This window comes from Myxine glutinosa, chromosome 11 (genome assembly GCF_964187855.1).
Source record: "Myxine glutinosa chromosome 11, kmMyxGlut1.1, whole genome shotgun sequence".
Classification (NCBI taxonomy): domain Eukaryota; kingdom Metazoa; phylum Chordata; class Myxini; order Myxiniformes; family Myxinidae; genus Myxine; species Myxine glutinosa.
Window position 1 is genome coordinate 114,882,502 of NC_136271.1, and position 24,700 is coordinate 114,907,201.

A 24,700-nucleotide genomic window follows, 5' to 3' on the forward strand; every position below is an offset into this window, starting at 1 on the left:
ATCGATTTATTAAGTACTTATGTATTTCCTTTCTCATCTGGGCAATATCTCAGGCACCTTTTGAGTTAGCAAGGTGATATTTGGATGCAATAATAACCAAGTGATTTGACTGTAAAGGGTATTTTTGATTTATTGATTAATCGATTAATTATTTAATTATTCGATTGCTGACTTAATTTTTTTAAAGTTACAAATTCGGATGAAACGGTGGTGGTTTAGGTATTCTATTAGCCAATTGATTAATAATTTGATTACTTTACCATTATTATTTATTTATTTTAATTATTGATGACTTATTTGTTTTCTTTCTCATCTAGGCATTATCTCAGGCACCTTTTGAGCCAGGAAGCTGATATTGGACACAACAGTGACCAAGTGATGTGGATATTAAGGATATTTTTGATTTATTGATTAATCGATTTATTATTTACTGATTAATTTTTATTTATTTATTTATTTATTTATACTGAATCGAGGCTCGTGAAAGAGCTAACATTTATTTCACAAACAAATCAACCAGACAAACAAAATATACAAAAAGAGGGAGCGGAAGACAAGATGGGGAGAGAAGGGGAAGCACACAACCACAACATTTGAGAGCAGGGAGAAGTGTGGGAGGGAGAGGGCTTGGGGGCAGGAGGCGTGGGAAGGGGAGATGGGGGGGGGGGAAGGTATAAAACACAAGGGGACCGAAATTAGTGGGGGTAGAAAAGATCAAGGTTTTGGATGGGGGAGGATAAGAGATGGTGGTGAACAGCTGTTTTAAAGACCTGGAGGGTGGAGTGGGATTGAAGAGAGTGAGGGAGTTTGTTCCAGAGGCGGGAGAAAAGAGGAATGAAGGAGTGAAGGAGTGAAGGTGAGCAGAAAGTCTTGATTTTGGCAGTTTAACCATAAGAGGGTTGCAGGCAGATCTTGTGCGACCTGTAGGAATATTTGGGGGACAGAGCCCAGAGAGGGCTGGGGGGGCAAGGCCAGAGAGGAGTCGGTAGAAGACGGAAAGACCACCAACCTGCCTGCGGTGAGTGAGTGAAAGGCCCTTGGAGTTAGCTTCATCGCGGGAGATTCCAATGATTCTGAACGCTTTGGTTTCAACAGCGTGAAGACGGGCTAGGTGTGAGGCAGGAGCACCAGACCAGAGGGGAGAGCAGTATTCCATAGAGCTGCGGATGAAAGCCTTGTATGTGGTGAGGAGCTCAGGTGTGCCAAGGAAGGACTTCGCACGACGGAGGATGCCCAGTCGGCGACTGGCTTTGGAGGCCAGATTTGAAATGTGGTTTTCCCAGGAAAGATCATGGCAAATAGTGAGACCCAAAAGCTTGAGTGACAGAACTTCTTGGAGAGGATTATTCAGAAAGTGGATGGGAGGGTTTTCCAGTCGGTCTTTTCGGAGAGACATCGTAAGAGTGTGAGATTTATCAGGATTGAAAGACATGTTCCATTTGTTTGCCCAGTCTGTGATTTTGTCCAGGTCTGCAGAGAGTGAGGAGGCTGCAGACTGCCGATCTGAGGGATGAGGAATGGAGCGACAGAGAGTAGAGTCGTCAGCAAAGAGATAGAGAGGATTTTCAAGAGAGTCAGAGAGATCATTGATGAAGCCCAGAAAAAGCACAGGGCCCAGAACACTGCCTTGGGGAACTCCAGCCTGAACAGGAAGAGGAGATGAGAGAAACCCATTCAGGGCCACACGTTGACTACGACCAGAGAGGAAGTCCACAAGCCATGCGTGGAGATTTCCATGGATACCAAAGGAGGAGAGTTTGGTGATTTAATTAATTCATTATCTATTTTAATTGACTTATTTTCAAAAAGTTACAGCTTCGGATGAAACACTGGTGGTTGAGGTCTGCTCTTATCCAATTGCGTAATAAATTATTTTGCAATTACAATTTATTGATTTTAATTATGCAATTAATCAATCAATTATTTTACGTCTCTCTCTCCCAATACGGTCTCTATGAGCTGCATGGCGGCATCGCCGAGTGCCAAAGGCTCCCCGGCAAAGCCGCGCTGGAGGATGTTATTTATTTATTTGGCATGGGGTGGTGTACTTTGAATGTATCTGTACTTGTTTGCTTTTAAATTTGCTTTCTCCACAACCGCATGGGCTATTGACGTGAAACTTTCAATACAGGAGCAATTGACAAACCTTTCCATGGATAATTTTTGAACAAAGTTACTTGATGATTGGATGGAAAACGTGCTCAGTGTTCCAAAACAAAATCGGTTTTCTGCAGTCATTACAGCTCAGATGCGAGTGCGTGTACTTAGAGGCCATCTGGCCTGCCCTTATGGAAGGCATACAACAACACAACATGCATTTTAAGGCCATGTTCCCTGCTAGAGCGGGGGTTAGCCAGGTTAGCGGGGGTTAGCCTTATGGAAGGCATGACGTGACAAAATCTAAAGGTGGTATGAGGTGGATGTTAGCCTATTTAATCATTGAAAATTTCATGTAATGCACAGACTTATATATGAGTGTTATAAAGATAGCTGTATTGTTTAAATCCATCTAAAAGATTCAGTTGAGTTTAAATTTCGGGATTTTAGATCCTCAATCATTGAATCATTGAAAATAAAGATCATTGAAATTCTTGTCATACACTTAAAACCCTCAATGGATAGTTTTAAATAACACGGTGGAAGTGTTATCATATTGGAAGTCGTATCACCATCAGGATACAAGTACAGCAATAAGGGTTGATCAATACACATGGTACTCTCCTGGTAAAGCCTGGTGTTGGCTTAGCGGTTAGGTTGCTGGCTTGGTATCCTGCGTTTGAATCCCGGTCGATTGCTGAATTAACGCCAGGGGGGTTGACTCGGCCTGGCATCCCTCCGAGGTCGGCAAATTGAGTACCAGTTCACTGCCAATTCCCTGTGTGTTGCAAGAGGCGACTAACAGGGTTGGTGGCAGGAAGGGCATCCGGCCATAAAACATTGCTTCAAAAAGGGGACCACGGTGCCCGAAAAAGGCCAACCCCTGCTCTGTGGGGGAAAATGGCCTCTAAAGGTGGTTCAATACACGTGATACATTCCAAATAAAAAGTCAGCTGATTTTATTTTCACATATGGAAAATTACCAAATAGCTCCAGTTCGAAATAAAATCTCAAAGTAGCCCCAAATATTTCACACTTCCACAAATAATGTCTTCTTATAAGATAAAAAGGTTTATGTTTTAACTCACCTGTCATTTATTAAAGCTCAACATAATGAAGGACAATCATCTTTACAGACTGCGAAAGAGTTCATCTCCTCTCCCTGTCAAGGCAGTTTCCCTTCACACCTTGAAAAAAATCTTGGAATCTCCATTTGGAATATGTCTTGCAATCCTGACAAATCTCACACTCTCACTATTCTCATCCCAAAGGACCATCTGGCAACTCTTCCTATATACCTTCTTAACAATCCTCTTTAGGAAGTTCAGTTATGTTCCGAGATCAAGCCATTGGAGAAGAGAAAGGATTTGATGTCAGAAGCGATGATCAATTACATGACCTTGCTGATTATTGGGAGCAAGCTGATTGGTCTGTTGTTGCAAGGATCTGTTTTTTCACCTTTCTTGTGTAAAGTGGTAATGTTGGCTGATTTCCAAGCAGATGGCAGGTGACCTTGAGCAAAAAGAGAGGGTGAAGATAACAGAGAGAGGGTGAGAAAGAGCGTCAGAGCAGGATTTTAAGACCCGTGGGCTGATGACGTCTGGTCCAATTGCAGAATCAGAGTTGAGGTTTGACAGAAACTTCTCCACCTTGTCAGGAGAGTCCAGGAGCAGCTGGGTTTGACTGGGTAAGGTGGGTACAGAGAGAGATGGGTTTGGGACACAAGATTTTGAGGCAAACACACAGTTGAGGCATTCAGCTTTTTCACATGCAGAGTCAGCTGTGTAGCCATTTGAGGTAAGGGAGGGGATGGAGAGGGAACAAACACCAGAAACGGATTTGACCAGACGCCACCAGGATTTGGAGGAAGGAGACAGGTTTGAGAGTTCAGTCTTGAGAGTAGAGAGATAGTGCTTCCTGGCTCTCCTGTGGATAGACACACACTTGTTCCGAGCTTTGTGAAAGGAACTGAGATTGCTTTCAGTTGGATTTGCCTTCCAAGAGGCGAAGGCAAGATGTTTCAAGGCAACTGCCTCACCACAACATTCAGTGTACCATGGACGGGAGGAAGGGTAAGACAACTAAAGATGAGATGGGATAAATCTGTGCATGAGAGAGAGAGAGCAGTTTACTTTGGAATAATTCCCAGGAAGAGTTGATGTCAGAGGCAGTGGAGATGGGAGACCAGTCCAGATGATTGATGGCTGCTTGAAGACCGTGCCAGTCGGCCTGAGTGAAATGCCAGACTCTGAAATGCCAGAAATGCCAGAAATGCCAGAAATGCCAGGCCTGAGTGAAATGCCAGACTCGTCGACGCTGAGGAGGCTCTCTGAGAATGGTCAGAGAGATGTCCATTTTAGCAAGCAAATGATCAGAAGAACCGATTGGAGCAGAAGAAGAGCAGCAGACATTTGCAGGGATGTTTGTCATAACCAAGTCCAGAAGAGAAGATGCTCCATTGACTGAGGTCCGGTTCAGGAAATTGACAGATTGTGTCAGTCCCAGTTGGTTGCATAAGTCCTTTGCTGAGGTGCCATGGCTGGTGTGAGAGGTACCCACACACAGCCAGCTTGCATGATGACAGGTAGGGAGAGCTGTTGATAGAGTGTCGGAGATTTCAGAAGAGCTAGGAGAAAGGGAAGGCTAACCCCCGCTCTAGCAGGGAAAATGGCCTTAAATGACTGTTGTGTTGTGTTGTTGTAGTGGAAAGGGAAGAATGAGGAGGACAAAAGGTTTGATGGTGATTGGATGAGGCACAGTGAGGTGTTGTTTGAGGGGGGGGGGGGCAGAGCGAGGAAGAAGGTTGGAGGTGATGGAGGTGATGGAGGTATGAGTTGGAAGGGAGAGGAAGTGGGGAGGCCGCTTTGAGGAGGAGGGGTGAGAGGGGAGAATTGGAGAAAAATGGATGGTGGGGAGATTTGAAGGGGAGGTGGGGAGAGGAGAGTTTTGAAGGGGGGGGGGGGGGGGGTGAGGGGGGAATTTAGAAGGGGAGATGCGAGGGGGGAGTTTGGGAGGGAGGTGTGAGGGGGATTTTAGGAGGGGAGGGGTGAGTTGGGATTTTAGATGGTGCTGGACGATTAATGTAAAATGAACATTTATTGCAAAATGAGTTTCTTGTGATTTTCAAGTCAGAGATCCGTTTGATAACGTTGGAGGAGGGGTGGAGTGCAGGGGAGTTTTGGGAATGTAGAAAGGAAGAACTGTAAGAGGTTGAATTTTTATTTGAAATGGAGAGATTTGATGAGCAAATCGAAGACCAACTTTTAAAGAGGAAGAAGAAAAGTGTGTTCTAATATACAACAGAATACAACTAGTAGAGGACCTGGCTTAGACATGTATGCACATAATTTAGGAGAGGATAACTCAACTGTTATAGGCTAATATGACCCCAAGGAACAACTTGGGATGTGTGCCAAAATCTCTATCCGGGACGAAAAGCCCGAAAATGACCGCGCCCTTTTTAAAATGACCACGCCCTTTTTCATCAGAAGTGCTACTTCCGACATAGCTGTATCTTCGAAACTGTTGGAGCGACAGATTTTCTGAGGTGCTCAAAATGTTCAGAATGGCCATGTTTAGGGGGATCATAGAAGAGTGTAAAATTTCTAATTTGATATTTTATGAGAAAATGGCTAAAAACCGTTAGGTCAACCTATTACCATACAACTACCTTCATACTGGAATTGCCATATATTTATTAACTTAAACTTTCCGGACTTAGAGCAAAGTTAGAACATTTGTGTCATCTACTAGAGTTGAACTGACAATTTGGAATTTGAACAATACAAGGGATTTTTTTTAAAGAAAGAAAGCGAGCATTTGGTTAATATAAAGAAATACTATTTTCAATCATTACATACTATTTATCAATGGAATGTGAACTTAAAATAAAAAACAAAACATTACTTTAGTAGGCAGCAGTATCTAGAGAGCTTAAATGTTTCAAAGATCAGCAGGGAAATTGTCCAACAGCGAACAATACAACTTTTAACACCACATTAGTACTGTTTATGTGTCATGTAAACCAGGGTCAGGAACATGAAGAGTAACACAACAGAGTCCAGGTATGGGGATGATGAGCAGCGTTCATTCAGTGATAGGGTTTTTACAACAATCACCTCCCTTGCATTTGCAGTACTTGCAACATTTGATCCCAGCTACCCTGCAGGGACACCCATTCTTGCGAGCACATTTGCCACACGTGCAGGGATCTGGCAGGCCTTCGGGTTTTGAGATCACAATCTCAGGGACTAATAAACTGCCCCTTCTTACAAAACCATAAGACTCGGCATTCATAATCAAGGTGGCATCTCTAAATGGGGCTTGGACCCACAGCTGCTGTTGGTGATGGCCTCTATGGATATGTTTCCTTGCATTAGTTGAGGTGCAAGTGGTTCTCTCAAAGTCCATCTTGAGGGCATTGCTATCAAATGCAGCGAGACGCAGGTCGTCAAATGTCTTCAGGTCTGTTGATGGTTTGATGAGGCACTTGACCAATAATGTCTCCGCCATCTGTATTGCGCTTTCTGTTAGCTGTGGACAGTCGAAATTCAGGATCAGAGAGGAATTTCCTGGTTGGCGGACAGCGTTCAGGGCTGCAAGTTTAGTTGATATCTTGCTGGTCGTATCGCACCCAGTCAGCGCATGGAGTGCTGGGAGACACTTTGTGAGCTCGTCTCCCAGCGCTATGCAGATATCGTGGAGTGGCAATATTGATCTTTTCACTCCTGAGTTGCGGACGAGCCAGAGCTCTTGGAGGCCAAGATGTCTCCAATTGACTGTGATGTGGTATAACAGGCACACAAAGACATCTGTGTCACCTGATGACAGCGTCATGGATGTAGGTCCTGACCGGTGACTTAGAATGTCCTGCACATGGAACATCATCCTGTCATCAGCTTCCGCGTGTGTGCAGTTGATCCGAGGGAATGGAGAAGCACACCCAGCTGACACCATCCATGCCTGTGGTGATATACCAAGGTATAGAGGTTTGGTGCCTTGGTAATTGGTGGTGAGCCACTCAACATAGAATGCCTGGAAAGCAGTTTTGCTGTTAGATTATACTACTATTAGATTGCTAGGCAAAGTTAAGACTAAAGTTTGCTCTACCATCAAATATTTTCCACCTCAAACAAAAGACCCCTCTTGGCCTCTAATCCGCGGTAGAGGTGGAACCACAACTGTACTGTACTGGGTGTACTGTACCATGCGCAAACTGCAAAATGCGTCTCCTTTAACTGCATCCTCCCTTTACCGTGGCGTGGTGCCTTTCTACTTTTCTAACCCACAGAAGCCACAGATATAAGACTAGGTAAATACATTAAAGCTTGTCTTACTATTTCGCTGTACTTCAGTGAGATATTATCTCTGCGACACTGGATGGATACGTCGTTCTCTCACTGTTTCACTCTCTCCGGATCTTGTAGCACTGGTGCTATGAAGCAGTCTTGTTAGTTTATAATTGAATGATTATATTAATTAGTAGAGGACCTGGCTTTCGACATGTATGCACATAACTAGGAGAGGATAACTCAACTGTTATAAATATATGGCAATTCCAGTATGTAGGTAGTTGTATGGTAATAAGTTGACCTAACGGTTTTTAGCCATTTTCTCATAAAATATCAAATTAGAAATTTTACACTCTTCTATGATCCCCCTAAACATGGCCATTCTGAACATTTTGAGCACCTCAGAAAATCTGTAGCTCCAATGGTTTCGAAGATACAGCTATGTTGGAAGTAGCACTTCTGATGAAAAAGGGTGTGGTCATTTTTAAAAGGGCGTGGTCATTTTCGGGCTTTTCGTCCCGGATAGAGATTTTGGCCCACATCCCAAGTTGTTCCTTGGGGTCATATTAGCCTATAACAGTTGAGTTATGCTCTCCTAAATTATGTGCACACATATCTAAGCCATGTCCTAGACTAAACACTGCATGGGAAAGTTTAAACATTTTTAAACAAAACTGTGAAAACTATCTGGGAAATTCCCTAAATGAGGGCATGAAGGATTCCAGAACAGGTTCAGAAGCAGTAACAGAAAAATAGGGGATTGACAGCCAGGTGAGCAGAGAACAAAGGAACAGGGAGGTGCATAAGCAATTGTGTTTGTATGGGAGGAGGGACCTACTTTTTAAATTCTTCGTTAATAAATATATATTTTTTGAAGGTGAGGTGAAAGTGGATTTGAGGAAGAAGGAGAAAGGTTGAGGAGTCTGGTGAAAACTAGAATTGGAAAGGTATCAGCTGGAGAGGATTGAGATATGAAGGAGGGAGAGAAAAACGGGTGGGGCGAAACGTGGTTGGGGGAAGGGAAGCCACAAGGAGAGAAGGAGATTATTAAGATTTTTTTTTTGAGTTGTTTTTTTTGAAGTATGACTTTAAACAAAGGGTAAGATGTTCGGCAAAGTATGGGGTGAAAAGAAAGACAAAGAAAAAAAGCAATACAGTGAGAGAAGGGAAGTAAATAGACAACAAACGACCGCTGATGAGACTGAGATGGGAAGCCTCAAGGGACCAGGCCCAAAAACACGGCACGAACAAAACAACGATTACACACAGGTATGCACGATTTACAACCCGAGATCTTACTAGAAACACCCAGTAGACACCGACACAGTAAAATACACAGTACAGTTTCGACAAAAACACAAACGGGAAAATACTTTACTTTGATGACATGGAGAGCATGGAAGAACATCACCTCACTGGAAGAACCGGGAGTGGAAGTGAAGGAACATTTCAAAGTTGGCCTCCAGAGCCAGCTGCAGACTGGGCATCCTCCCCTCATACAAAGTCCTTCTGTAACTCCTATACATCGACAAGGCCTTCATCCATAGATTGAAGGAGTACTGCTCTCCCCTCTGGGCTGGCTCTCCTGCTTCACATCTTTCTCAGCCAAATGCCATAGAAACCAAGGCCTTCAAGATCATTGGAATCTTCCATGCTGATGCTGAGTATATGGGTCCACCACTTCACTATTGCAGATAGGTCAGAGGTCTCTGTTTAATACCATCTCCTTTTTGATCTTGCACCCTCTGCTCTTTTTGAGCTTTGCCTCTCCTCCCTCCCCCCCCCCCCCCCCACACCTAGGTTTCTGCAGGACTCATATGGTCCACTACCAACACCTCCTGGTGAAACTACCTAAATCCAGGAACACTGCTCACCTACTAGGCTCCGGGCCAGGTATGGTCCATCTGCACCCCCCCCCCACAACTCTCCGACCCTGGGTTTTTCTGAACCATTGGGGTGTCCTGGGGTGGAAATCAACTGGTAACAGTAAATAAACTTGGACTCACTACCCATTTGGTACCTATATTGGATGGTACCCTCAAAACAGCATATTTTTAAATCCGCGTTGCGCCATATTCGACACACGTGTTCTTTTGGTATTTGTGCCTGCTAATATTAACTCAGAATAAAAAGTTATATACCAAAAGAAAGCTGTTCATCTACTGATCATCATAGAATATTGACACATTACTTATAATGGTACCTTAATGGTCATAACTAGTGCTGAATAGCAGTACCCCACTTTAACGTAACATAATTCGGTATCGACCGTACTATTTCATCTTACACACATAATATGAACACATTACACCTGATATGCTTACATATATATTTTATTGGCTTTCTCCTGTACTAGGGCATTGCCCGTACTATATCTATATCTAAAATTATATCCCCCCCCTCTATTTACATGAAATGGTTTGGTCCAAAGCGAACGGCTTCCGGAGTTTGGTAAAGAAATCGCCATCGCGTGCACAAACGCGCAGGAAAGCGAATGAATCGCAAATTCGTTTTTATTAGTTTTAAAACATAGTTTAACGCCAACATAGTTTGCAAACGTGAAATAAATGAATACGCTCTCAAATGTGCCATCCGAGGCAGAGTGTGTCCGCCACGTTCGGCACACGCGCTAGTTCGCTGCTCTCTGATTGGTTGAATCGTTTTTTGGACATAGCTCGGTAAGTAATTGTCCGATTAATATGAAACCTTGAAAAGGCACATCCTCGGGTCCCCAGCAATATACCTGGCAAGTTAAAAGTATATCGGACCCGTGGTTGTCGAGAAACAGCGGTCACAGACAAACGTACAAACGTACAGAGATTACTGGAATTATAGATAGACTAGGGCATTGCCCGTACTATATCTATATCTAAAATTATATCCCCCCCCTCTATTTACATGAAATGGTTTGGTCCAAAGCGAACGGCTTGCGAGTACGGTGACAATCCCCCCCCTCTATTTACATGCAATGGTTTGGTCCAAAGCGAACGGCTTCCGGAGTTTGGTAAAGAAATCGCCATCGCGTGCACAAACGCGCAGGAAAGCGAATGAATCGCAAATTCGGTTTTATTAGTTTTAAAACATAGTTTAACGCCAACATAGTTTGCAAACGTGAAATAAATGAATACGCTGTCAAATGTGCCATCCGAGGCAGAGTGTGTCCTCCACGTTCGGCACACGCGATCGTTCGCTGCTCTCTGATTGGTTGAATCGTTTTTTGGACATAGCTCGGTAAGTAATTGTCCGATTAATATGAAACCTTGAAAAGGCACATCCTCGGGTCCCCAGCAATATACCTGGCAAGTTTCAAGTATATCGGACCGGTAGTTGTCGAGAAACAGCGGTCACAGACAAACAAACAAACGTACAAACGTACAGACGTACAGAGATTACTGGAATTATAGATAGATAATACAAGTATCCACTCTCAAAAGAACACAAACAAACAATTGCATTTTGTTAATTATCAACAAAAGTCAAACACTGCATGAGTGCAGTCAAGTTGGCTTGCTTGCACGAATGGCATATGTCCATCATGATCAGTCATCGTCACTGTCACTTTCATCGGTATCACTGTACAAAACACGATCCATATCATCAGGTGTTTCATCACCTGATTCATCATCACTCTCATCGTCGTCTGACATGACCTGAGCTATATCAGCCAGCTCACGCGGAAGCATGTCTCCATCATACCAGAGAGGATCCAGGCAGCCTTTCTCCTCTTCCCAGCCATGGCCTGGACTTGCTTTGGGAATCCTTGGTCGAGGAACGTGAGCTCTCTTCCAAATTCCCACTTGGTGGTTGACCCTTCGGATGTGCTGTGTGAGGCTCCTCATACATGGTGGAATATTGGCCATGTCTACATTGCCTGAGGGTAGGTGACGATTCTCCTTGGCACATAGCTCATTTATTCTCAGGAGTCGCAGATCATCAACGTGTGATACCTTTCCTCTTCCATACATGGCACATGTGAAGCTGTCTAGTTGATTGTTCAGCTCTTCTGGCACATCCCACGTATCTCCAAGCTTGTTGAGAATAGGGATGTATTGCGGCAGACGAAGCAGCGTTTTAACAGGTTTGATTTTTCCAATCCCTCGGAAAGCGCTAGTGCTGTCACAACCGCTGTAGGCGTGAAGTGCCATAAGAGCAGTACTCTTCTCTTGGCCGAAGTCTGCTGCGAGTTTACTGACGTTTATTAGCCTCTGCTTGTTTCCTGTGCCTGTGTCAAACAGTATCTTTATGTCGTTTATCGATGCGGCGTAGTGCAGTAAGATGAAGAATACATCCGAGTCTGGGCTCTTCACTCGAACAAACTCATATTTCTGGCTCCTGGCGTAGTTTACGTATAATATCACGCGCGAGTCTGTTTCTTCTTGAGACGATTCCAGCTGAGGCAACTCTTTGGCATTTGTTGTCTGACCATCTGTGGATGTGAGTTGGTATGCCTTCCCTTCACATATCAAGATCACTTTTCGACCATCTAACTTTTCTTTTCGACTTTTCGACCGACTAACTTGAGTTGGCCTTGCTGGACCAGATGCGGCATGATCATCACTGACTTCTTGCATCATGATCCCGTGTGCTGTATGAACAGAACCTTTTCCTGTCAGATCATTCACCAATGAGTCGAAATTGTCAAACTCCGAGTGGAAGACAGACGGCTCTCGTGGTGACCTGATGATTTGGTTGGAGAGTTGTGTCGATGACTTCATCACTGATTCGGCCAGTGCAGTCTCCAATTCAAGTGAAAATGAATAACTCTCACAGTGTCCCATTCTATTAAGAAGGGTTATGAGCTTTTCACTTCTGTATAGATGTCTCAGGGACGTGCACATGATGATGTGTTTTGGAAGCTTCCAAGAGCCTTTGGTGGCAGCGCGACAGATATCTTGGCCGATTGATTGAACTAATCGCTGGCTTCGTTGTGACCTTGCTGATGTTGTTCCAGTTATGATGTAGCATAGCAGCTTCTTGAGTGAATCTGGTATAACATCGTCCATTTGTTGGAGATCAGAAGGACTTGGTGGCCATTTCAGTTCTGGGGCATTCGAGAAATCATCCAGAATTGACAGTCGTAAATGGCTACCTGCACTCTCAATCATACCTCTTGATCCCAATTTGAAGGCTTGTTTCACTGCTGTCTGGACGTCAATTGCAGTGCTGAATATTATGTAGGACTTTCCCAGATCACAGAATGATAGTCTCTCCCTGAAAGGCTCGTGGTTTTCAAGCTTCAGTTTTAGTTTGCTGGCTCGGTAGTCAGGATTCGCATATTTGCTGGTTTGCAGGTTAATGACATACATTTGCCTCAGGTCGGATAGTTTCATTATCTTCTTGGCCATTAACACATCCCTTTCAATGGCATCACATACCACATCGAATGCCTGTCTGTGGGCTTCTTCTAATTCTCCTTGATGGTGCTGTGCCTCTTCGTCAGTACTGCGCCATTTCTCTGGCTTTTGCATATATTTCATACGGCAAGTTTTGTGGAACTTTGCCTCAGAGGCAAAAAGATCATGGCCTCGGATCCTCATTAAGAGCGTTTCATCTTGCTTCATTTCAGCCATCTCCAGTACCGGCTTCCAGCCTTCATACTCGAACTGGCTCATCCCCTGGGTAGTCCAACTGCCATGCACTTTCACTTTTTTACGACTTTCCGAAGAACAGAAGATACAGTCTGGCTTAAATATGATCTTGTCACCAGAACTAGTACGGGCCATCCGCTGAGTTGTGGCACCAGTTGTTTCAGATGTACCTGCAGTAGGAGGGTTCAGTCTGTCTAATTTCATCGTGAAACGCTTGTAACACTCCCAGTGGAAACCATGGTGTTCGGCCAGAGATTCAGGGACCAAATCACATGTGTCCTTCATCATATGCGGAGACTGTGGGGGTTGTGCAAGGCGTCTTTCTTTGACCTCCTGCAGCTTGGCCAATTTCTTCTCAGAATTTTTGAGTCCAGATAACAAGTGCAACTCTCCATAGCTCAGTCCCTTTACATGAGTTATGCACACAATGGGTGGTTGTTCACTCTCACGTGTACGTTTCGCTCGCGCCGGATGTTCCATATTAGCGTTGTTACTTCACCTGCAAAACACATCAAAATATTGGTAAGTACCAAGCTGAATAATTATTATAAATTGCATCTTAATTATAAAAAATATCTTATATTGCATACTTAACTATGTAAAAAAAGGTGTTTAACTTAACTAATTGACTCGTTCTGTCGCTGTAAGAGACACTTAAATAACATAATTGTACAATCTGATGATCTCAATTTACGCAGGATACAAACATGGAAGGATCTGCATGCCATTTTCGTCAAAATTCCTGCAATAAACTACAGTGATACATCAATACAACAATATATTAAGTAACACATATTAACAATACATAGATTTTGTCATGTGTCCAACATATATGTACATGATATACGTGGCAGCATTTGTAAATTGACAAATGCAGCATCGCCTACAATATCACCCCATACCGGTAGTATCTTTGACACGCTGTATAAAAAAGAGAATTGAAGCTATGGGGATGTATCTGGTATCAAATTAAAGCTGATATACAGGAGAAAGCCAATAAAATATATATGTAAGCATATCAGGTGTAATGTGTTCATATTATGTGTGTAAGATGAAATAGTACGGTCGATACCGAATTATGTTACGTTAAAGTGGGGTACTGCTATTCAGCACTAGTTATGACCATTAAGGTACCATTATAAGTAATGTGTCAATATTCTATGATGATCAGTAGATGAACAGCTTTCTTTTGGTATATAACTTTTTATTCTGAGTTAATATTAGCAGGCACAAATACCAAAAGAACACGTGTGTCGAATATGGCGCAACGCGGATTTAAAAATATGCTGTTTTGAGGGTACCATCCAATATAGGTACCAAATGGGTAGTGAGTCCAAGTTTATTTACTGTTACCAGTTGATTTCCACCCCAGGACACCCCAATGGTTCAGAAAAACCCAGGGTCGGAGAGTTGTGGGGGGGGGGGGGGGGGGGGGTGCAGATGGACCATACCTGGCCCGGAGCCTATACAGTCATGTGAAAAAGTAAGTACACCCCATGTAAATTTTTGACTTTATCAATATATTTCAACATACAGCTATTTGATCTTCATTTCAACAATATTGATAGATAAATGTGATATAAAATAACAAATATCATGAAACATTTACATTTTGTAGTCCATTGTATAATTTAAATAAACATAAATGCAAATTTCACATGTGGAAAAAGTAAGTACACCCTTGGCTCTAATAGGTGGTATTGCCCCCTTTGGCAGAAACAACCTCAAGTCGGTGTTTCTTATAACTGTCTACCAGTCTCTGACATCGACTGAAAGAAATTTTTGCCCACTCCTCCATGTAGAATTATTTCAGCTTTGCGATGTTTGAGGGGTTTCTTGCATGCACAACAACAACAACAACAACAACAACATGCATTTTAAGGCCATGTTCCCTGCTAGAGCGGGGGTTAGCCTTGCGGTCCCCATGACAATCTTCTCCATTTTGCCCTATTTTCTGCATCTCTCCTTGTTAACCCCCTTGCCCGCATTTCTTCTTCCACCATCTTTAGCCAAGTCTTTCTCGGTCTTCCCCGTACTCTACTTCCTTCTACATTAACTTCCATCACTCTTCTCAACCAGTCACTTTCATCCTTCCTCAATACATGACCAAACCATCTCAACCTGTTCCTCTTCACAGCATCAATCACAGGCAATATTCCCATCATCTTTCGCAATTCATCATTTGTCTTCCTCTCTCTCAACGATACTCCGCACATCCATCGAACCATTCGCATTTCCACCCTTTCCAGCCTTCGTTGCTGCTCTACATTCATTACCCATGTCTTGCTCCCATAAATCATAACACTTCTCACACATGCAGCATACAACTTTCCCTTCAGCTTCAGCGACACTCTCCTCCTCATCAGCACGCCACTCAGTTCCCGAAACTTCTTCCATGCACATCTCACTCGAGCAACCGTTGCCGAGTCTGATCCACCTTCTCCATTCAGCATGTCTCCGAGGTAGCAAAATGTTTTCACACCTTCCAGCTTCACGCCGTCTCCAAGATCCAACTCAACATTTCCTCCATCTGCAGCTCGCTCTGTGCACACCTTACATTTGAATGTAGCTGCCACACTGGTTAATGACCCTCTCAGACCACTACATTTTTGATGAACCCACTCAGCACACATTGTACATTGAATGGAGTTCACTCCGACACCCTTCCTGCACACAGCACACGGCCACTTCCCAGTTCTTTCCACCTCACCACATGCTTTACCACTTGCCATCACCTTTGTCTTTCCGATATTCACCTTCAGACCTTTTGTCTCCATACATTCCTTCCACTTGTTCATCTTTTCCTTCAGTCCATCCATACTTTCCACAATCAACACCAGATCACCTGCATACAACAACTCCCACGGTAAACCCTCCTTTACGGTCTGAGCCAGCACCTCCATCACAGCTACAAATAGTAGTGGACTTAGTACCGACCCCTGATGCACTCCCACCTTCACCTCAAACTCACCACTGTTCCCGTCCTTCGTCCTTACAGCTGTGCGTGCTCTTTTGTACATTGCCATCACTACTCTGATCAACCATTCCTCCACTCCTAACTTCCTCAATGCCCATGTCAATACTTTGCGTGGAACCCTATCGAATGCTTTCTCCAGATCAACAAACCCAAAAAACAACTTCTTCCTCTTATCCATGTACTTCTCCTGCAACTGCCTCACAATGAAAAGCGCATCTGTCGTTCCTCTTCCTGGCATAAATCCAAACTGCATTTCGTCGATCTTCACTTTCTTCCTTATCCTCCTCTCCAACACCCTTTCCAATACCTTCATTCCATGCTCCAATAACTTTATCGCTCGGTACGAGCCACACTCCAGAGGGTCACCTTTCCCCTTGTATAGAGGGACGAGGGTACTCAGTTCCCAACCACTGGAATGCGGCCTTCTTTCACCACCAGATTACAGATCTCTGTCATTCTCTTCACACCCCAACTTCCTGCTGCCTTCAACATATCTCCCACAACTCCCGTTGGCCCTCCCGCTTTTCCACTCTTCATTGCTTTTATCGCTTCCTCAACTTCCTTCTCAGTTATCTTCTCTGCCGGTCCTAAAACTGGGTTACTCTCTATGTTGCCATCCCATTCATTCTCTGTATTCAACAGCATTTCCATATATCTTTTCCATCTTCCTTTAATTCCATCTGGGTCGACAACGATTTGTCCCACTTCATCCTTCAAGCAACTCACCCCCATCACATCACACCTCTCTTTCGCTATGTGCTTTGCAATCCTGAATACTGCTTTCTGACCCTCTTCCGAATCCAAGCGTTCTCCGAACATTTTCCTACATGCCTCTTGCGCCTTTGCTACCTCTTTCTTTGCAGCCTTCCTGGCTGCCTTATAACTTTCATGCTCTGCTGTTTCTGCTCCCGTACCCTTCGCCTTCTGCCACACTTTGAACTTCTTCCTCTTCTCGTCAATCCTCTTTCCAACCTCAACATCCCACCACCATGTTTCCGAGTGCCTCGGTGGTCCTTTTGTCCATCCACATACCTCACCAACGGCTCCCAACAGACTAGCTTTCATTGACATCCAACCACTTTCAAGCTCAACCACATCATCCTCTACCCTACTCAGCCTCTCTTTTAATGCCTCCCTTACTGTCACCTCTTTCAACCTCGACACCTTCATTCTCGGTTGGTACTTCACCCGCCGAGCTCTCCTCGCACCTTTCACCCTTATGTCGCAGACAACCAAGTGGTGCTGTGAAACAGCCTCCTCCCCCGGGATCACCTTTGTGTCCCGGAGGTGCCCCCTATCTCGCCGACGCACCATCAGGTAGTCAACGGTTGTCGTCGACCCACCTGACGTGTATGTAACAAGCTTATTGTCCTCTTTCAGGAACTGAGTATTACAAATCAACAAATCAGCTCCATCAGCAAACTCCAAAATCCTTTCACCTTCTCCATTTCTCACACCATATCCGTAACCCCCATGAACTCCCTCAAAACCATCCATACTCCTTCCCACATGTCCATTCAGGTCTCCTCCCACCACAACAACTTCTTGCATGCACAGCTCGTTTCAAATCCCCCCACAACATCTCAATGGGATTTAGATCCGGGCTTTGACTTGGCCATTCCAGAACCCTCCATTTCTTTCTTTTCAGCCATTCCTTGGTGGATTTACTGGTATGTTTCGGGTCATTGTCATGTTGCAAGGTCCACCTTCGGTTGAGCTTCAACACTTCGACAGATGGCCTCACATTATCCTCAAGTACCCTCTGGTACAATGAAGAATTCATAGTGGATTCTATGATGGTGGGCTGCCCAGGCCCTGATGCAGCAAAGCTGCCCCAAACCATAACATTTCCACCACCATGCTTTACAGTTGGTATCAGGTTCTTGTGGTCAAATGCTGTCTTTGGTTTTCGCCAAACATGTCTTCCGGTACTGTGGACAAATGGCTCTTCCTTTGCCTCATCTGTCAAAGAGCACATTGTTCCAGAAGTGCTGGTCTTTGCCCAGGTGTTCATTGGCAAACTTTAGTCTTGCCCTGATGTTCCTTCTGGACAGCAAAGGTTTCCTCCTGGCACACCTCCCATGTAGATCAAATTTGTGCAGCCTCTTTCTAATGGTAGACTCGTGCACTTTTACATCAACAGTGGCAAGAGCTACCTGTAGGTCCCGTGATGACATTCTGGGGTTCTTGGAGACTTCTTTCAGCATCTTGCGGTCTGCTCTCGGGCTGAACTTGCTGGGGTGGCCTGGCCTGAACAAGTTGGCAGTTGTTTGGAATCTTCTCCCCTTGTAGATGATCTTCCGGACAGTTGAATGATTGATTTCAAATTGTTTGGAGATCTTTTTAAATCCCTTCCCAGACTCGTAGGCATCTATAACCTTCTTTCTGAAGGCCTCAGATAGCTCTTTTGATCTAGGCATGGTGACGCCACACACTTCAACAACAAAGAGCAAACCAAACTAAATGTCTGAGGTTTCAATAAGACAGGTTCCTCCAAGATCCTCTCTGACGATGTTCTAATCATTTGCACCTGAGCTGGTGCACCTGATTCTCATTTTAGGTATTTGAAGTAGTGATAAATGTAGGGGTGTACTTACTTTTTCCACATGCGAAATTTGAATTTATGTTTATTTAAATTATACAATGGACTACAAAATGTAAATGTTTCATGATATTTGTTGTATTATATCACCTTTATCTATCAATATTGTTGAAATGAAGATCATATAGCTGTATGTTGAAATATGTTGAAAAAGTCAAAGCTTTACATGGGGTGTACTTACTTTTTCACGTGACTGTCTACTCATTTGTTCCTCTGTTTTACTTCCTGTGAAATGAACTTCCACATTCCCTTCAATCTCATGCTACCCTCCAGGTCTTCAAGACAGCTGTTCACCACCATCTTGAATCCTCCCCAATCCAAAACCATGATCTTTTTTCCCCTCGATAACCCACTCCTCCTGCTCCCCCCACACCCGAACCCAATCCCTCCTCCATCCAAATTTTCCATCCTTGGAGTTTCCTTCAAAGTCATAGTAACTCTAAATAGCCCTTATTAGTCCAGTGGCAGCACATTAAACTTATGTGACCTGTGACGGTTTTTTTTTTGCCTTGGAGACGAATTCTGGGAATGCGGTTGCTAGAAAGAAAGCCAATTACATGGATGCCCCCTCTCTATAAACGGTGTATTTATCAGCAGTGAAAATGACCAAGTGCTCATGGCTTCTTCTGAAACTTCTTTTTTTGATAACAAATTATGGATAAGAAAATTGTTGTTACAAAGTACGCATGACTGAATACATTCTTCTCCCCTCCTCTCTCCCCTCTCCCACTCAACTCTCTCTCCTCCCTCGTCTACCCCACCCTTCCTCCTCTCTTCCTCCCCCCCATCCCGTACCCCATCCCTGCCACTCTCCCTCCCCCATCCTTCTCCACTCCCCCTTTATCCCTTCCCTACACTCTGTTCCCCTCACTGGTCCTCCCCTCTCACCTTTCAGCCACTGGTTGTACACAAAATGATGATTAGGTTCCTTCACAAGGAGTGGCAGTCTAGTGGGTATGTGTGTGTTCTGGAGGGATGGAAACTTGTCATCACTGTTGACAAAGATTGCCACAGGGCATCAGCCTTATACTGCTTCTGGCTTGACGCTCAGCATTTAAAACGATAGAGCAAGGACAAACAACGCTGGGGAGGCAAAGGCAAACCGCCCAATATGACACTTGCCAAGAAACTGTTTCAGGAGCACCAACATTTTGTAAAGAGTCTGGTACATCAACAACATTAACATAATCTTAGTGACTTCAAAAACTTGGCATTCGGGTTAGATGTGTTTCATACGATTATTCAAAGCATTGCAGAAAAACAAAAATGAAATTTATGATCCCATACACCTGTATGCTGCAGGCCGCAGGTAAGGCTGGAGGCATTGCAGGTCGTAGCTTGTTTCAACCGACCTTTAAAGAAGAAGACCGTGCCCAAGCCCTCGGCATGAACAGTGTACAGATTCAAGAAGATAGGATCTAACATACCACAAAAAAATTCAAAGTAACCAAAAATATACAGGGTGAAAATAAATTACCAAGCAAACTGTGCTTTAATTTTTTTTTAATGTTTTTTTTTTTTAATAAGTTTTTTTTTTTTAAATCATTTTTCTATTTAATTTTTTATTTCAAAACATCCTGACTGGTGTTATTTATTTTTCAGTTCAACTGAATAAACACGCTTGGCAGAGGTGACGCATTCACCGATTGGAAATTGAGAAGCGTACTACAAGTGTTATTGAGATGATTTAAAAAGAGGCACACGTAAACTAAAAAAAAGTTTGAAGCAACAATTAAATAATAAAATAAATATTTGAAGCCACTGTTCAAATTCATCAGGCACTGGTCACCCATGTACCAATGATCGTAAGGTTACAAGGGACTTTTGGGTCACCCTCGAGTGAAAGGAATTAAAATTGACAAAACCTACAATAGTGAAAGGTGAGGCAAGATATACCTGTGATCAGTGGTGTTGTGATGGTTTGTGGTGCTCGGGGCAAAGGTCAAAAAAATCGCCCCCTGCAGGCACTGACATAGTCAGAAATTGCTATTGAGGAGGCCATATGAAAGAGCTCTAATCTTCCCAAGCAGGCTCAGCAGCAGTGCCCTGGAACCAGTTCAAAATGAGAATAGATTTAGTTATGATCTCCTGCGATTATTAGGCTTATTAACTATAAAAGAATCCGGAATAATTCCTTTGTTTCGAAACACGCACCATCTTAACGTGTATAGAGCAGTTTAATGGGTCCTTCCATGACATGGTATTCCTATTACAAAATAAATAACAAAAACAATGATAACATTGTAAAAAAGCATTTATTAATACTAATAATATTAACCCTTAGATGCAGGCGTCAAAAATCTATATATATATAACACAGTTTGTGTGTGTGTGTGTGTGTGTGTGTGTGTGTGTGTGTGTGTGTGTGTGTGTGTGTAATGTTACCGATAGACTCCTAAACGGAGAGGCTCACGTGCTTGATATTTGGCATAGACATGGCCATTGAGCCTGGGACGAACATGGCCGAACTCAAAATATTTGACGATCCATATTTTTTATTCATATTTACCTCAGCGCATTTCAGCGCACGGAATCAACGGAATCAGAGCAGGTGGGCGCTGATTCGCTCAGAGCGATCACGTGATGACGCTATGACGCTATGAACGCTATGACGCTATGAACGCTATGAACGATATGAACGCTATGACACTATGACGCTATGAAAAAAAAATAATCGCTATGACGCTATGAACGCTATGAACGCTATGACGCTATGACGCTATGACGCTATGAACGCTATGAATGCTATGACGATATGACGCTATGAAAAAAAAATCGCTATGACGCTATGAACGCTATGAACGCTATGAACGATATGAACGCTATGACGCTATGAACGCTATGACGCTATGACGCTATGTAAAAAAAAATCGCTTTGACGCTATGAAACGCTATGAACGCTATGACGCTATGACGCTATGAAAAAAAAAATCGCTCGCTTTACCAAGGGGCTCGCTCTCCCCCCGTTCCCCTCCCCTCCCCTTCCCCTTCCCCCTCCCCCTCCCCTCCCCCTCCCCTCCCCCCCTTCCCCCCCCCTCCCCTCCCCCGCCCGGCAATGCCGGGTCTTCTGCTAGTCCTACATAAACGCAGCCATTGAGCATTGAAGGACCAATGGATGTATTGGTGTAGTTTTTAAAAAGTTTTTTTTATTTTTTATAGATTTTTTTTCTTTCATATCCTTTTTCAATCCAAGTCGATGCTCATGGATGTGTATTTGCTCAGAAAATTTGAATCATTGATCCTATTATTTGGAAGAATCCCATACAAGTAATGAATCATTTTTATTTTTTTTGCACAATTTTTTTTAATGTTCTTGGTTTTTAAACTTTTTTTCTCTCTAAAAGGTTGAGGCTCATGGAGGAGTATTTGCTGAAAAAATATGATTCACTGATCCTTTTATTTCGAATGTATATGTCCACAACATTGTCAAAAATCCTACACCAATGCAGTCCTGGGAGGCCCGGGCATTTTATTTACTTATGATTATGTGTAATGTGTAATAAGTGTAATGTGTAATTTGTAATGTGTAATGGGTAATGGGTAATGGGTAATGTGTTATGGGTAATGTGTTATGAATGAATGTTTTACCTCGAATCTGAATGAAATATTTATATATTTATTCCATCGAATTATTTATATCCAAGTTATAGGAGCATACAAGAAGGCGTCAGGAAGGGCATCCGGCCATAAAAACATTGCTTCAAACAGGGAACTATGATTGTCATGGGGCCTGCAAGGCTAACCCCCGCTCTAGCAGGGAAAATGGCCTTAAAACGATCATTCACAAGAAGGCTCATGCAAAGCAAAAAAATGATATAACATTGATATAACACAAGAAAAATTATTAGGCGCTTCTAATGTCCCAGGCCTGCATTCGTGTTATTAATGAAGAATGAAGCTTTTCCCACGAACCTGAATTAAAAATTTTCATATTTTTGTCACTGAATTATTTGTAACCAAGTTATCGGAGCATATAATGAGGCTCACATCAAGAAAATTATGATATAACATAGTAGTACAACAACATTTATGCCTGGTCTCTAAGCCCCTGGCCTGCATTCGTGTTATGAGTGAAGAATGAAGATTTTCCCACTAACCTGAATGAAATTTTCATATTTTTGTCAATGAATTATTTGTAACCAAGTTATAGGAGCATATAATGAGGCTCATATCAAGAAAATAATGATATAACATAGCAGTACAACAACATTAATGCAGGGCCTCGTTAGGCCCCAGGCCTGCATTTGTGTCGGATTTTCGGGTTATAAGTGAAGAATGAAGATTTTCCCACGAGCCTGAATGAAAATTATTTATTTATTTATGTCACTGAATTTTGTGTAACAACATGAAAGTCTGTGAAAATGAGGCTCATTCCCCAAAAAAATTGTACAACATAGTTTTTGCAACAACAAAAAAACTCTGTGGGCCTCCGAGGCCCAGTCATTGCATCCAAGGGTTAACAACAAAAATAATATTCGTACAATTGGTCAATAATAAAATGAACGTCTAATCCCCGCCCTGGTCCAAACAGACCTGGGTTTGGTGAAAGGTAAACTAACGCTGAAGCAGTACAGCAGGCAGGTATGCTACAAGGCCGTTAACAAAAATTACAACAAACATGCATGCAGCATGGTGTGGTATTTCTATGGCCTAGAGACTAGAGCTGATGAGACAGCAGCAGAGGAAGGCAAGGACGTTAAATAACTCACTTGACACGTGGTCCTGGCCTCGCTTATTGGGACATACACCGTGAGATATCGAGATTTTATTGACGTAATTAAATAACAAACGTCCAACAGTTACACCCCTCCATCCCTTGGGACCATCCATAAATTATATACACCAGCAACGGTACCCGCCCTATGGGCGGGGCTTCAATTGGGAAGCCCAAATGAAAAGGCAAAATATCAGAAATTGAAGGCTTTTTTTATTTTAAACGATTCCTATAAACATCCGTCTAATCATATCAATACGCAAATCATCAAAATCTAAACAGTACATGGTGCCAATTTTGAAAAAAGATTGAATTCTGCAAAACGGAAGCGACCACTGCACATCTTTCTCAGCACACGCTAAGAAACCGTTTTACAACCACAACCGTTTCACCGTTTCACGTTTCAGAAAAGCACACACTCCGTTTCTCAGCTCAGCACACGTCTCAGCTGCACGTCTTACACGTTTATGTGTGAAGAGTGCGCGCCGAATCTGTAACACGGAAGCGGCCGCTACAGCTGTTTCTCAGTCGCTTTGCACACGCTGCCATGTTACTTCGGAGCCGCACATTTATATAGGAAGAGTTCTTCAGAAGTCCATCTACTCTCTCCTGGCACGTAGAATAAACAGTATTTGTAGAATTTCAACAAAAGCCACATCACTGTTCATATTTGTAAATATTATTCCATCGTGTTTGGAAAAACTGGAAAATTGGAAAAGTTGGAAAAATTGGAAAAACAATATAGCCTATTTTACTCCCAGGGGTCCCAGGAATACCCACCCAAAATATCATTGCGATCAGTTGAGCCGTTTTTGCGGTACCTTCGAACGGACGGACGGACATTTGGTGAATTATAGTAAGATATGAAAACCCTGTGTATTTATTTTCGGCATGGAGGATATGACCTCAAATTCATAACATCATGTCATGGCGAATGACTTTTTCTCAGGGATGGGTGAATGGATATTATCTTCGTCAAACTTTCAGAGGTTCACACCATTGGTTTTCTGCAAGCAGGAATACCACAGCAAAATGTTGTTCCAAGACATTTCAAATGCCACAGGAACACCATTTAAATATTAAAGTATCGTTATGTTTATGGGGGTAGATAAGAGAATACAGTCGAAAAGGTAGAATTGTATAGAAATGGCATAGACCGTGTGACGTGTAGGAGCATTTTGATGTACTAAGTCGGGAAAATGTAGCTTAAGGTTGTGTTTAAATGTGAATCATATGAGGGATGATGACTTGTTAATTAGATTAGGGTTTAAGGCTAATTTCCTCTGTGCGTGAAACCCTCTGTGGCCATTCCTAACCTTTTTTCCAATACTGCCGGTCAAGCAAAACAGCACGCCCCATGGAGCTAATCACGCCCCATGGACGCATATAGCAAAGACCAGCCCAGGGGAGGCGGAGTGACGGTGGTACGGT

General features: G+C 43.2%; 1 protein-coding gene across 1 annotated transcript; it reads right to left on the minus strand.

The window, feature by feature from the left end:
- Positions 1-5,982: 5,982 nt before the first annotated feature.
- LOC137436287 (uncharacterized) lies at positions 5,983-19,959 on the minus strand. The gene is made up of 2 exons (XM_068129994.2): positions 19,845-19,959; positions 5,983-7,131 (listed from the first exon to the last, which is right to left on the minus strand). The coding sequence occupies exons 1-2, from the start codon at positions 19,878-19,880 to the stop codon at positions 6,184-6,186; spliced, it is 984 nt and encodes a 327-aa protein (XP_067986095.1). The 5' UTR covers positions 19,881-19,959; the 3' UTR covers positions 5,983-6,183.
- Between the last annotated feature and the right edge of the window lie 4,741 nt (positions 19,960-24,700).

Excerpts from the sequence above, each read along its gene's own strand:
- LOC137436287 (XM_068129994.2), bottom strand. The coding sequence starts at position 19,880 with ATGCCTCCAGCCTTACCTGCGGCCTGCAGCATACAG. Across the intron at positions 7,132-19,844 it reads CTGCGGCCTGCAGCATACAG|GCATTCTATGTTGAGTGGCT; the intron begins GTGTATGGGATC and ends ACTGCTTTCCAG.